General features: G+C 36.7%; 1 protein-coding gene and 1 pseudogene across 1 annotated transcript; one reads left to right on the top strand and one right to left on the bottom strand.

Moving 5' to 3' along the window:
• The first annotated feature begins 5,061 nt into the window (after positions 1–5,061).
• Positions 5,062–8,087, top strand: LOC108831011 (WAT1-related protein At1g44800). The gene is made up of 7 exons (XM_018604567.2): positions 5,062–5,388; positions 5,481–5,543; positions 6,280–6,396; positions 6,590–6,827; positions 6,923–7,081; positions 7,423–7,574; positions 7,668–8,087. Exons 1-7 carry the CDS (start codon positions 5,195–5,197, stop codon positions 7,879–7,881), a joined length of 1,137 nt encoding a protein of 378 aa, XP_018460069.1. The 5' UTR covers positions 5,062–5,194; the 3' UTR covers positions 7,882–8,087.
• Positions 8,088–10,126: 2,039 nt separating this feature from the next.
• Positions 10,127–10,868, bottom strand: LOC108831012 (zinc finger protein ZAT1-like; annotated as a pseudogene).
• Between the last annotated feature and the right edge of the window lie 3,197 nt (positions 10,869–14,065).

Raw genomic sequence — 14,065 nt, 5'->3', positions numbered from 1 at the left:
TCTTGCAACTGGGGCAAAGGTTTCTTCAAAGTCTACTCCTTCAATCTGTGAGTATCCTTGAGCTACAAGCCTTGCCTTGTTACGAACTACTTCTCCATGCTCATCAGTCTTGTTCTTGAAGATCCATTTAGTGCCAACCACGTTTACTCCTTTAGGTCTAGCAACCAGTTCCCGCACATCGTTCCTGGTGAATTGCTCAAGTTCTTCCTCCATTGCGACAATCCAATATTCATCACGTAGTGCTTCAGTGTGTGTCTTAGGTTCTATTGATGAAACGAAACATGCGAACTGCACCATTTCTTTAAAGTTGATCACCTTTCCACGCGTTTTTCGTCCTTCTTCAATACCTCCAATCACATCAGACTTCGAATGATTGCGATGAACTTGCTGAATCACAGGTTGCCGTACTGTATCTGAGATAGGACCTTCCTCAATGACTTCAGTAGCAGCTACGGATGATCCACCTTCTTCCTCTTCATCTGATCCCATGTCATCACCTACAACCACAGATAAATCATCAAATACAACATTAACTGATTCTTTAATTGATTTTGTTCGCTTGTTGTAAACTCGGTATGCTGAACTAGACTGTGCATAACCCAGAAAGAATCCTTCATCACTTCTTGAGTCAAACTTCCCAAGGTAGTCCTTGTCATTCAGTATGTAGCACCTGCATCCAAAAACATGAAAGTAACTAAGATTAGGAGTTTTGCCTGTCCACATCTCATACGTTGTCTTTGTTGTCCCTTTTCTGACATACACACGGTTGATTGTGTAACACGCCGTACTGAGTGCTTCAGCCCAGAACCTCTTGGCTATCTTGTTACCATGGAGCATTGCTCTTCCCATTTCCTGTAGAGTTCTATTCTTTCGTTCAACCACTCCATTTTGCTGAGGTGTCCAAGGTGCTGCAAACTGGTGAACTATTTCTCTTGATTCAAGAAAGGTAGTCATGGCTTCATTGTCGAATTCACCTCCATGATCACTGCGTATCTTCTTGATTCCTCCCTTTTCATTTATGAGTTGAAGCGCCCAGATTTTGAAGCTCTCAGACACTTCTGACTTTTTCCTGAGAAAACGAACCCAAGTGAACCTGGTGTAGTCATCCACTAGAACAAACACGTACTTCTTTCCTCCGATACTCTCGGTTTGCATAGGACCCATGAGATCCATGTGAACTAGATCCAATGGTGCCTTTGCCTGAACATCCGGTACCTTTTTGTGTTGTATCTTGACTTGCTTTCCCTCATTGCATGCACCACACACAATCTTGTCATCGATCTTGAGTTTGGGTACTCCTCGAACCAAGTCGTTGCATACTAGATTCGTTAGATTCCTGAAGTTCATATGTCCCAAACGTCTATGCCATAGATCAATATTCCCTTGAGCTGTCAAGCACTTAACCTTCTTTTCCCACATGTAACAGTTATTGCCAGATCTCACACCTTGTAGCATTGTTACACCATGTTGATTTATGGCACGGCAATCAATTGCTGAGAAGCACACCGTAAGTCCGTCATCACACAGTTGACTCACGCTGATCAAATTAGCCTTTAATCCTTTGACAAAGTAGACATTCACCAATTTAGGTACTTCTGAGTTACACGTTGTACCTTTGCCTTGAATGACACTACAGCCTCCATCTCCAAAGGTTACCTTTCCTCCTTTTGCCTTTGACACTTTGTCTAGATACTCAATGTTTCCCGTCATGTGTCTAGAACATCCACTGTCGAAGTACCATGGTTCCTCAGATTCAGAATCACTTGACACTCGCGCCATGTTACATCGTACGGTACTTCTTGGCTCAGTCACTATCTTAGGATACAAGTCGGTTTTCTTCATCCAGCCTCGAGAAGTCTTCCATATTCTCCAAAACTTGTGTTGTCTCCATACTTGTTTGACCCGTTCCAGATACTTGTAGCAATACCTCTTGTAATGACCAAACTTCCCACAGAAGAAACATCCACTCATCTGAGCTAGAGTAGTTTGTGTCTTAGTTTCTTCAGCATGCGCAAAACCCAGCATGCGCAAAACCTCCAGACACAAAGCGCGTTGTACCTGTTGAGCTGCTCTGTCTTCCAGTGTAACCAAGTCCCATCAATGAGTTTTCAGTTCTTCCACTGCTCAGAATCTTTTCAAGTTGCTTGGTTCCCGTGAGCATCTTAATCTTCCGATATTGCTGATCTAATTCAGCTTGAAGATCAGCTGCTTTCTTTCTTTCAGCCAGTAACTCTTCTCTGAGCTCGTCCGCTTGCTTAGACAGGACCAATTTTTCTTTGATCAGGTTCACACTTTCCTTAGCCAACTCAGCTTCTCTGTTGAGGTCATCCTTCAACACTTGTACTTCAACTTCCAGTCGTGCCTTCTCTTTAGCCAATGCCAGATTCTCCGTTCCCAGCTTCACTAGCGTCTCTCGAACTTCCTTGTAGCTTTCATCTAAGTCATTTTCTTGCTCAGCATCACTCTCAGATCCTGACTCACACTCCACGATTCCTAGAAACGCCATAAAATTGTTCACTTCCTCTTCACTTTCGCTGTCGGACTCGCTGTCATTGATTCCAATCATGGACTTTTCTGGCTTTCTCCTACCATCCGACTCGCACTCAGCTTGAGTGTGTCCATATCCCTTGCAGTTATGACACTGAATCTCTCTTCTTTTCACTGTGGGACACTCAGTTCGAAAGTGACCATACCCCTTGCATTCATAGCACTTAGCATCATTCTTCCTGTAGTTCTTCTCTGGCTCAGACGTCTTCCTACCTTGGCCAAACTTCTTCTGCCCATTCTCCACTTTTCGTAGAGCTCTATCAAACCTTCTGACCAGAAGACTCACAGGGTCGTTATCATCCATATGCTCCTTTTCAACTGATGCAAGCGCAATTCATTTTTCCTTCATTCCACCAGACACACCAGCCACTTCCATCTCATGAGCTTGTAACATTCCAACCACTTCATCAAATGTCATCTCGTCAGTGTTACAGGAGACGGTCATAGCTGCTTTGTATGCCATGAACTTAGACGGCAAGCACCTCAGGAACTTCTTCACAAGTTTCTTCTCTTTGTATTTCTTCCCAAGCGTAAGTGCTTCTTGTGCCAGTGAGCTAATCTTTGAGCTGAAATCTCCAACAGATTCATTCTCTTCCATCTTTAGCTCTTCAAATCTTGTTGCAAGCATATCCTTTCTAGAACTCTGAACCTTTGAGGTTCCTTCAAAATGCTTCTGCAGAATATCCCATGCATCCTTTGTTGCCTCGCATCCTTGAATTAGTTCAAACTGCTTCCTTGCTACACTGTAATGTATGACAGTTAGTGCACGAGCATTGAACTTAGCCATCTTGTTCTCATCATCAGTCCAGAGCTCCTCCAGTTTTGGAACGTCTGTCCCATCCTCGGCTCTTGCAACAGGTGATTTCCAACCAGATTCCACAGCCTTCCACGCCAATGGGTCAATACCCTTGATTGTAGCCTTCATGCGCGCCTTCCAGAATCCATAGTTTCCTACTTCAAGGATCACCTTGGAACTTATCACCAACTCGCGATAGCTATCCATCTTACTCCGCAGGATCTACCTGTTTAAATAAACAAAGCACAAATACCTGCTCTGATACCAATTGTTAATGTAAGATAAGCAAGCTACACTATGTAGAACACACAGTAGTACATGGTTATTCAATTCCAAGAAATACGACTATATTTATTCTTTCAAAAGCTCTTACAAGTTCTTCTTAAAAGCAATAAATCAAACAAGCTCAAGACAAACCTCGACTTGTTTGCTAGTCAACTCGTTCAGAGATCTAAGACAGACTCTGAACCACCTAAGCTCTTAACCCCTAGATGCTTTGCTTCTCCTTCTTAGGACGTACAAAACTCTCTATTGCTAAAAGCTCTCCCTGTGTGTTAAACGGCAACACAGTGCCAACGCTTCCTTTATATATCTTTGAGGAAGCCCTAGATCTAATCTATCTACCCAATGGAAACTTTCCATTTCTTCTACTTCAGCGAATAAGCCAATCTTCCTTTTCTCTTTAGATCGATTGCTTCTTCTTCAAGTCTTCCTTTAATGTCCCTCTTCATTAAATCTTCTTTTAATGCATCGGTCTTGATACGTGCTTCTCACGAACCGCCTCTCTGATGTAGTAGTTCATGTCACACTTCATGAACTACTTCAGCTCTGCTACAGCATCGTCTTCCCATACATCTTCAGATGGCCCATTAATCGTAGGCGGATCGGGGCGTTACAGCAACTTCCCACAGGTATCGGCAATTATAAAAATTCACTGCTTACTTTTTTGTCAGAGATCATTGCTTAATTAAACTCTACAGAATACCATAAAGTTCTTCAATTTTTTTGTTACAACATTGTCTTTTGTTATCGAAAAGTTATAACACTGTTCTTTTCAAAAAAAAAAAAGTTATAACACTGTTATGATTCAAGTTACACTATAGTTTGGAAAACACTGTGAAGAGTTGATAGAATGAGAAATTATTTTTTTCTGAAAGAATAACATTGCTGTTTTTATTTACCCGTAACGAATTAATAGAATGACAAGAAAAGTACTTGTTTCTGGAAGAATAAAAAATTACTAGATAGAAATCTGGAGGTCATTACAAATATTTTTGTGTACTCTATTGTTATGCACACACAATCAGCCTACCACCTACTACTTGATATCATATACATGGAGAAAACTATGTGATATATATCAACTTTGATATAATGCAAACACGTGTTACGCATTGAAAGGAATAATATAATTAACTGCGTGCATCAAATTTCTTAATTCGAAAGTCAATTAAAGAAAAAGGAGAGATAGAAAAAAATTCTAAAATGAATTCTCATAACGATATGCTGACATGCATATTTAAAAGTAAAATATGTAAGATACATATTTCTCTGTTACTTATTCATATCTCTAACTGTAGTGCATTAAAATATTCCAAAAAAGATACGTAGACGTATTATTGAGTGAACAAAATAATGAGTATATCTTTTAATCCAACTTTTGCTCGACAATAAAAAGGAGTCATTCTCCATTAGGTTTTGCCTGCCTCAAGCAAATTGAGCTTATCTCATCACTCATCAAACATCTCTCCTCTATATAAAGGGAGTAGGGCAGAGATCCTCTATACATGTTATATAACTAGAGATAAAGTATCGATTTATTGAGTGTTAAAATACTAATCAAAAACAAAGATGAAAGGTGGAAGTGGTAGCATGGAGAAATTGAAGCCGATATTAGCGATAATATCATTGCAATTTGGGTATGCAGGCATGTACATCATCACCATGGTCTCTTTCAAGCATGGCATGGACCATTGGGTCCTTGCCACATACCGTCATATAGTTGCCACGCTAGTCATGGCTCCTTTTGCTCTAGTTTTCGAGAGGTATCGTATCAATCAGTACAAGAATATATCTACGCAACTACATATCAAAATGTAACTCCATAGATTACTTCTCTTAATCATTGTGTTTGCAGGAAAATTAGGCCTAAGATGACACTACCAATTTTCTATAGGCTTCTTGCTCTTGGAATACTAGAGTAAGTCCCTTTCATTAAGAAGCCATCTTTTCCTTTACAGTTAGAAAGTGTGGTTCAATAACTTTAAAATTTTTAGTGATTGCGATATAACATATATGTGTATAGAAATATATATTGATCAGATACATATGTACATATATGAACGCATTCAATGAACCATGTTTTAAATTTTATCAAATAATATACACATTCTGATGAACATACATGGTTACTAAGTAAGGCTTTCATTATAGAAAATACTATTTTCGTTTTATTTATATACGAGTCCTTCAATAAATCTTATAAAATGGTTAGAGCAAGATACTTATGGATTAATAGTTGTGATGCAAAATTCATAAGTTTGGTACGTTAAATTCTTATATCTGGCCGCTAGTTCGGGTAGAGAGAAGAAATACTCACACAGTTTCATTTTTTAAAACTGATTAACAAAATAATTTATCATTTTTATTTAAAAACATCCATTAGAAATAAATATAAGCGTTTCATAATTTACTATTCGGATCCAGACTTCTACAGTGATATAGTAAAAATGATGAAATACGTATTGTGTTGGATATTGGAAATGAGATCATCATCCACAACAAACATCTTTAATGTGAAAACTGATTTGTGCTATCCTACGTAAACGTTTCCTTTTCATCTCTGGAAAAAGCAATCTACTTAATTATACAAACCAAAAGATGATGTGAAAAGGCTATCATAATAATAAAGTAAATGTTTGGTTATATGATTCCAGACCTCTTATGGACCAGAACTTCTACTACATAGGATTGAAATCCACGTCAGCATCGTACACTTCTGCCTTTACCAATGCACTTCCAGCCGTCACCTTCATCCTCGCCCTCATTTTCAGGTACCTTAAAACTTCAGTAAATTGTCTTCTGCTTAGAGAGATTAAATATGCAATTTATTATTTTGAAATATTGATATGTCTAGTTAACTTTTAAAATAATGTATAAACATCTGTTTAAATGATTAAGATTAATTGTTCTAACGTTTTAACAAAAAAAAATGTTGTTCTAACGCTAAATTTCCATATAAATCAGGCTTGAGACAGTGAACTTTAAAAAGATACACAGTATTGCAAAAGTTGTAGGAACGGTAATAACGTTGGGAGGAGCTATGGTAATGACTTTGTACAAAGGTCCGGCCATCGAAATCGTGAAAGCTGCACATTCTTCCTTCCACGGTGGCTCAACCACAGCCACTGGCCAGCACTGGGTCACCGGAACCTTAGCCATCATGGGAAGTATCTCCACTTGGGCTGCTTTCTTCATTTTACAGGTAACTATAACTAATTAATTAATCTTTTAAATAAAAATTCAACAAACATGCATTATACGGTTTTATAAATTATCAAAATAATTTTCTGTTTTCAGTCGTTCACGTTAAAACTTTACCCGGCTGAGTTATCCCTCGTGACGTTGATATGTGGGATCGGATCGATCTTAAATTTTGCCGTTTCGATGATATTTGTCCGGGACTTGAGCGCCTGGAAAATCGGCATGGATTCCGGGACGCTCGCAGCCGTTTACTCCGTAAGTTAATCATCTATTAGTCACTGATTAATTTTAATGAGTTCTGTATTTTTTTTTTTTTACGGCAAAAGGCTATTCTATTACTCGAGGTGGTTTAGGTAACCAGACCGGAATAGAACAACCAATAAAATATAACTTTCTATGGAAGGATCTAGCTTTTTTAGCTAAAAAATATAAAATCTGGTTTCACGTTCTAGGAATGTAGGAAATCTTGAACTCTGGAAAGCATATAATCAGTGTCTCTATCCTCTCTAGTTCTGTAGCAAAGCTTGGGTTCTGTATAATAAACCTTATTATTATTATTTGATAAAAAAAACTTATTATTATGTGGGATATTTCAGGGAGTGGTTTGTTCAGGCATCGCGTATTACATACAAAGCATTGTGATAAAGCAACGTGGCCCTGTGTTTACGACGTCGTTTAGTCCTATGTGTATGGTTATTACTTCATTCCTCGGTGCCCTTGTTTTGGCTGAGAAAATCCACCTAGGAAGGTAATTAAGATTTCTTTCTATTATGTTAATAATTAAGATAAGTACAATTAAGAAGTAACTAACGTTTTAGAGGGTACTGTTGTGAATATGCAGTATAATTGGAGCAATTTTCATCGTCATTGGACTATATAGTGTGGTCTGGGGAAAAAGCAAAGATGTAGTGAATCCCTTGGATGAGAAAATAGTAGCTCAAGAGCTTCCGATCACTAATGTAGTCAAACAGCACGGTCATGATCTCTCGGGAGCACAACCGAACGGTCATGATGTCTCGAGAGCACCAACTAACGGTGGGTCTGCAAATACCTAAATCAGCCCCGAAGAGAATAAGGAAGATACAAAGACAAAGATGTGATTGAAATTTTGATATCTTTCTATGTTGTTCTTTGTTTTTAGTACTTTATAAATTTTCTAAATCGTCCTACCCTTAACTTTAGTATCATTACATATTTCTATGTTTTTACTTCTTGTATTTTGAAATTTCAAGGCAAATGATGAATGAATCATTTGGTAAAATTTGCGCCTGGCAAAAACAATTGTCAAATGTTACAAAAAAAACAATTGTCAAATCCTATAGAATCCAAGAATCTAGTGTCAAAATTTGGATAATTTTTTTCTAAAAGGTTTTCGTATTTAAATATTTTTGGTTTTTTGGTACATATGAAAAGCATGTGTCAAAATACATGAAAAGTATGTTTTCAATAATGTTCATTTGGATAACGATTTGTTTACAATTGTACAAGTTACTCTATACAATTTCTGAATAATCCCATGTTCATCTTTTTGCTTCTGACTCCCAAAAGGTAGATGTGAAGCAGAAAAAGTTGTAATAGAAAAAAGATTTAGAAGAGTAGTATACTAAAAATTTGTGTGTTTATTGCGATAATAGTAATCTAATTGGTACAACTATAAACATATATATACTAAAAAGCACAAAAGTAGAAGAAAATAGATTATGTATTTGTAATATAACTACTGCAACTAGTACAACGAAGAGAAAAATATGTTTGATTTGTATAAGGTAACAATGGAGAAGGAAGCCGCGCAGAAAGTGCATGGGGTTTGAAAGGAGGATGTTGAAGAAGATTCAGTGGATGATACAAATGCAAAATCCTCCTTGACAAGGTCAAAGAGATTGATGAAACCATCTTGTTTGGTGAACTCTTCTTTTGTTCTTAGTGATTTATGTGTGTTTTAATTTAGGAGTTGAACTTTGTGGCTTTTAAACTTGTGTTGTTTTAAAACTTGTATGAGTGAAACTTTCATATTTGGTGTTGCTGTTGAATCTTGTAAAACTTGTATGAATTTATTTGTTGAACTTGCATTTTGTTATTGAAAATGTATGAATTTACAAGATTTTGGTTTAACTAATACAAGAGGAAAAGGAAAATAGAAGAAAAGGAAATAATCTTTATTACCATCAAACAAAACCAACTATAGTGGACTGAATCCATAGTCATTCATCAAATAAGGATAACTAGTACAAAGAATCTGTTGGTCCCTTTGAATGGAGTTGATCCGGAGTGATCCAAACGAAAGCGGAGATACTGGCTCTAGGAATCGCCTGAAGATGTCTTCTCACTTCTTTTTATTCAGTGTCATCCTACGAGAAAGGTGTCGAAAGTTGTGGATTAGAACTTTGTAGAAGTATGAAAGATTATAGAAGCAAAGGAACTCATCGTCATCACCATCCAGCGTCATCCTACGAATTCTGAATCTGATAAAAAGCTATGGATTACAAAATTTCCCAAGTATGACAGATATCAAGGAAAATAGAAGCAAAATAACTCATCTTCGTCACCATCCAGCGTCATCCTACGAGTTACCTAACAAAAGCTCTGGAGTTAAAGTTTTCCGAAGTATGTCAAACTTCGCAAAACATAGAAATCCCGATTAAAAGCATATATAATATGGACTCAGCTAATATTCAGAAACAAACTTAATAAAATACTGTTTAAAAATCAGAAACTTCATCTAAGGGGGTGCATTAAACTGAGAATTTTAGGCGATTTGTATTAAAATGAAAATTTCACTGTTATTCAAACATGAATTTCAAAAACTCATTTAGAATCCACTGTTATTGAACTTGACATTTCATAAAATATCTGAAATCCATTGCTATTGAAAATATTTTAAGTTATGGAGTTTTAGGGGGGTGTATTGAATCATGGATTTTAAAAGTTTGAATGGATTTGAAAATATATTGGAGTTTGGAGAGATTTGGACTAAATTTCATTTATATAGGTGGTATTTAAAAAAAGGAAAAAAGATTTGGATGAGATTTTTTCTTAAATTTCAGAGTAGTCTAGATCTTTTGATCTTAAATTTCAGAGTAGTCTTTTTTAAGAACGTCAAGATTACTTTTTCCAACAGAGTAAGAACGTGATTTTCTCCTTCTCTTGAAGAATACTTCCTCAAGCTTTCGAGTAAATAAGTTTGTTAGATATCCTGCAACAAAAAAAAGAAACAGAGAAACAGTTATTCCATATATAAACACTTTCAGCTAATTAGAAAAGACTTTCAACAAGTCGACAACATAAAAAAAAACATTTGATTCATTCATCAACATCTTGAGCAGGAAGATTGAGATCGATAGCCATACCTGCTGCTGCTTTGTGTTTGATCATGTGTTCTTGGCTCTCAAAACAATGTGATCTCTTGTGACCACCAAAAGTCTGGCCTGATTTGAACACCTTGAAACATATTGGAGACTCGTGACCTTTGCTGTTTTTGTTTGCACCATTTGGTTTCTTAACCATTAGGGATTTGCTATCACCGGACCTATGACTCTTGCTGTCTGCATCTGCACAAGAAGACTAGACACTTTTGCTTTTGCGCAGCTCATAGCTCTCTCCTTGACCTCAAGCTCATCACCATTATTGAACCTGTTGAGTCCAGCGTTTGAGACATATCAACCGAGACATCTGAGTCTGACTTCTTTGGACAATTCATGAAGTAATCAGAATCAGAGCTATATGAATCAACGTCATTGGTAGATCTCAATTGGTCATCAACAGCAACTTTATCAGTCTTTAAATCCTGATCCTTCACAGTGAAGATCATCTTTAGCTGCTCCCCTGAAGATGCCTTTATCTCAAGAATCTCATAGTTGTTTTCTGATGACTCAGCGAGAGAGTTCACCACCAAGTTATGTCCTTTAGAATCTATAGACATCATCATCAGAGACAAAGCTGTGTTCTTATGTTCTTGGTCAATCTCAGAAGCATAGGACGAGCTAAAAGATTCTGAATTGGATTGGTTCAACACGTTCTTGAAGAAAACACAGAGACCTGCCATCTAAAACTTCCCCACCACAAACTCCTTTACCCTTCTTTGTCAGTGCCATCAAAATAGTAGATATGGCACAATAACAAAGCTGCTACATAATTATTACTCGGACCTTGCGTATTCATATTGAGAAGCATTGAATCTTACACTAGCTCTATTATAGACAGAATTAGGCAGCCCGAGCAGTGGCGTCACCTTGTTGGACACCCAAATCACGATGAATCCTGGCCACCATTGGTTTGGCCATAATCTGAAGCTCAGTGGATGATATCGAGAATCCTGATAAGGAATCGATGAAGACTGCAGAAGCTTCATCGTCACCATCATGCTTGTGTGAGAAAATTTGAGAGAGTCGGGTTCGAGTCAACAGAGAGGTGTAGGTGCAAATTTTCTGGTGTAGATGCTAGTTTTAAAGAGAGGGTGGTGGAGTAACAGTAACAAAGGTCTGAGCTTCATCGTCACCTTTGTGGTCACAGTTGTGCTTGAGATATCGTCTTTTCCTCTGGCCAGTTTTTTAATTTTGATTTTTGGTCTTTCCAAATAACAGGTCCAGAGGTGGGATTTGAGCAACGGCAGTTTTGACTGAAAATAATAAAAATGTTTGCTTCAAATCCTTTTCATAGTGTTTTCTTATTAAAATTGTTTATGTTTGAATAACAGTGGATTTGATTTAGCTTTTATAAATTGTTAATTGAATAACAGTGAATTGCAAGTGATTTTAAATGAGTTTAGACAAATGTCATATTCAATAACACATGATTTGAAAAAAATAATAGAAATCATTAGTTGAATAACAGGAGATTTTAAAACAAAACCAAAACACTTTAAAATCTTCAATTCAATACACCCTCCTTAAAGTTTTCAAGTGATTTTAGAGTGTTTGGGTGAAGTTTCTTAGTTAAAAAATTAAAACTCAAATCATATGGTTTTAGGTGATAGAGTCTCTACGATTTATTGAAATCATCTAAAACATCATTAAAAACCCAATCACCTTAAACTTTAAATGGAACACCCCCCCCCCCCCCTAGTGTTTTAAGATTCAGAAAACAAACATAAAACACAAATATATTAAAAAGTTTTAACTTAGAAGGCATGAAAAGGGATACTCAAAGCTTATACTCAATCTTGTCCCAGTAAATATACGGGACTTTGACAGTTGCTAACTTCTCCTATGTGAGGAGAAGCTTAGCTTCGAGACTCTCCGCCTTCACGTCGAAAAGTGCCTCATTCTCCATCATATTTTCTAGTAACTCTATTTGATCAGAAATACAGTATACCTCAGTTTATACTGAGTGCATATCCTCATTCTCTTTCATCTGATCCTTCATCATGTGAAATATCGCCTTATAGTGTTCCTTTGTTTCCGCTTTTCATTTCTTGAAACCTTTGATACTTGCTCAAATTACCCTATAGCAATATTACTCTCATCAAAAGAGGTCAATTGTAGTAATTAATTAGGGATCGAATCCACAGGGAGTTGAGGAATCAGTAGATCTTATCTTAACTAAACTAGGTTGGAGATTTTTTAAACAGTAAATAAAAGTAAATAGGAAACTGGTTTGAGCAGGACAATTACTCAATGATGATTTGATTTGGGTTAACAAGTATGATTTAAGTAGCTAGACTTAGGTTACTATTCAGGTTATCAGGATGGTTATCGAGATTATAGAGGTATGAATGCCTATGTGAGATGCTTGCATGATGTTAAAGAACCCAACTAAGCAATAGCCCAACTGTCGTTGTGACTACCTATTACTAGAACTGATGAAACACCCCTTTGGCGAGTCATAGATTAGGGCGTCGATCGGTGGGCTGTCGATCGACATGTGCCCCGCGTCTATCGATCGATTACTCTATAGGAGTATCGATCGATTGCGCTACTAGTAAGCTTTAAGCGTGTGGTTGAATACAGTTCGCCAAGTAATTTACAAAGTCAGCTGTTGATTGTTCCAGATAAATTACTAGCTCAGAGAAGATAGATCCAAGGATTGATATCTATGTATTCATATGTAGGTTAGCTACTCCTACACAAGCATTATGCATGATCTTCTAAGATGAATATATTGCATGCTCAGGTAATCATATTTTGGGCTAATCCCTCATACCTATTTGAATTCTAAATCTAACAAAGGTGTTTACTCAGACTTGGCTAAGCAAAACACAAGCATAATCATAAAAAGATTCATGGATAGAATAGAATAAAAGATGTTCAAGATTGCTCTCAATTTGATAACTCTCTCTCTCACAAAAAACAAAGAAACTAAGAAAACTCTTGTAAAAACCGTGCTTGTGCTCAAAACACATAGACAAGACATAAATACTAAGAAAATTAGGTTAAAACTAGTCAGGGGCATTTTGGTCAATAGATGGTGTATTGGGCTTCAAGTCGGCTGTGACCAAATCCGAGCTTATGCGGTTAAGTATCGATTGATAGCACTAAGTGTGCATCGATCGACGCGCGTCTCTCCTTGTCGACCTTGGGTGGTCGATATGGTCCTCTCGGGTATGAACTCTAAAGTGCTCCAAAATACTTCAAAGTCATCATCTTTCTTCCATTAGCTCCTGAACTTATAAATATGCAATATAGACCCAAAAATAATATATCCTAAAACACTAATATACCATGACTAAAAGTGGGTCAAATTCATGGTATATCAACCTTCTTTCTGCGTTCGTCCGTGGATCATGACATCTTAACATGTCTGTGTAAATGAAATCAAGTCCAATCAAAAAAATACTCTGGCCTATAAGATTAAAAGAAATGGAGAAGGTTTCTTACTTGAATTCAGATATTGATCAAGAAACGAGCGAAGAGAGAATTCTTCTTCAGATACTTTGATTTATTTTCTCAAATGAAGGTTGGGGTATTTATAATAATGGAATCAGTCCCAATTTAGTAATGTAATTAAAGTCCCAATGTATGCGAATATTCGGTAATAATGGAATCAAAGCCCCAATGTAAGCGACTCTATGGTATACTCTCCATGCATGTGACTCTTCGGTTGTGTTCTTTGCAACTGGGTACAACTTTAAAAAAATTAATTTTTCGTTTTAACTTTGTAAAACATAGAAATACATTTTAAGAACTTATAATTGTAAAAACTTGATAGATATTCAAATTATTTTTATAAACAAATCCTTAAAAATATCATGACAATAAAAATTAGACAACATACAATTATCACTATATTCCCTCCATTGTTGGG

This window comes from Raphanus sativus, chromosome 8 (genome assembly GCF_000801105.2).
Source record: "Raphanus sativus cultivar WK10039 chromosome 8, ASM80110v3, whole genome shotgun sequence".
In the NCBI taxonomy this organism is placed as follows: Eukaryota; Viridiplantae; Streptophyta; class Magnoliopsida; order Brassicales; family Brassicaceae; genus Raphanus; species Raphanus sativus.
This window is presented reverse-complemented; position numbering and strand designations above follow the sequence as displayed.

What these genes read in the sequence shown, in the direction of transcription:
- LOC108831011 (XM_018604567.2), top strand. Translation starts at nt 5,195, where the DNA reads ATGAAAGGTGGAAGTGGTAGCATGGAGAAATTGAAGCCGATATTAGCG. An exon ending in CTGCTTTCTTCATTTTACAG is followed by an intron (nt 6,828 to 6,922) that starts GTAACTATAACT and finishes TTCTGTTTTCAG; the next exon opens with TCGTTCACGTTAAAACTTTA. An exon ending in GAGAAAATCCACCTAGGAAG is followed by an intron (nt 7,575 to 7,667) that starts GTAATTAAGATT and finishes GTGAATATGCAG; the next exon opens with TATAATTGGAGCAATTTTCA.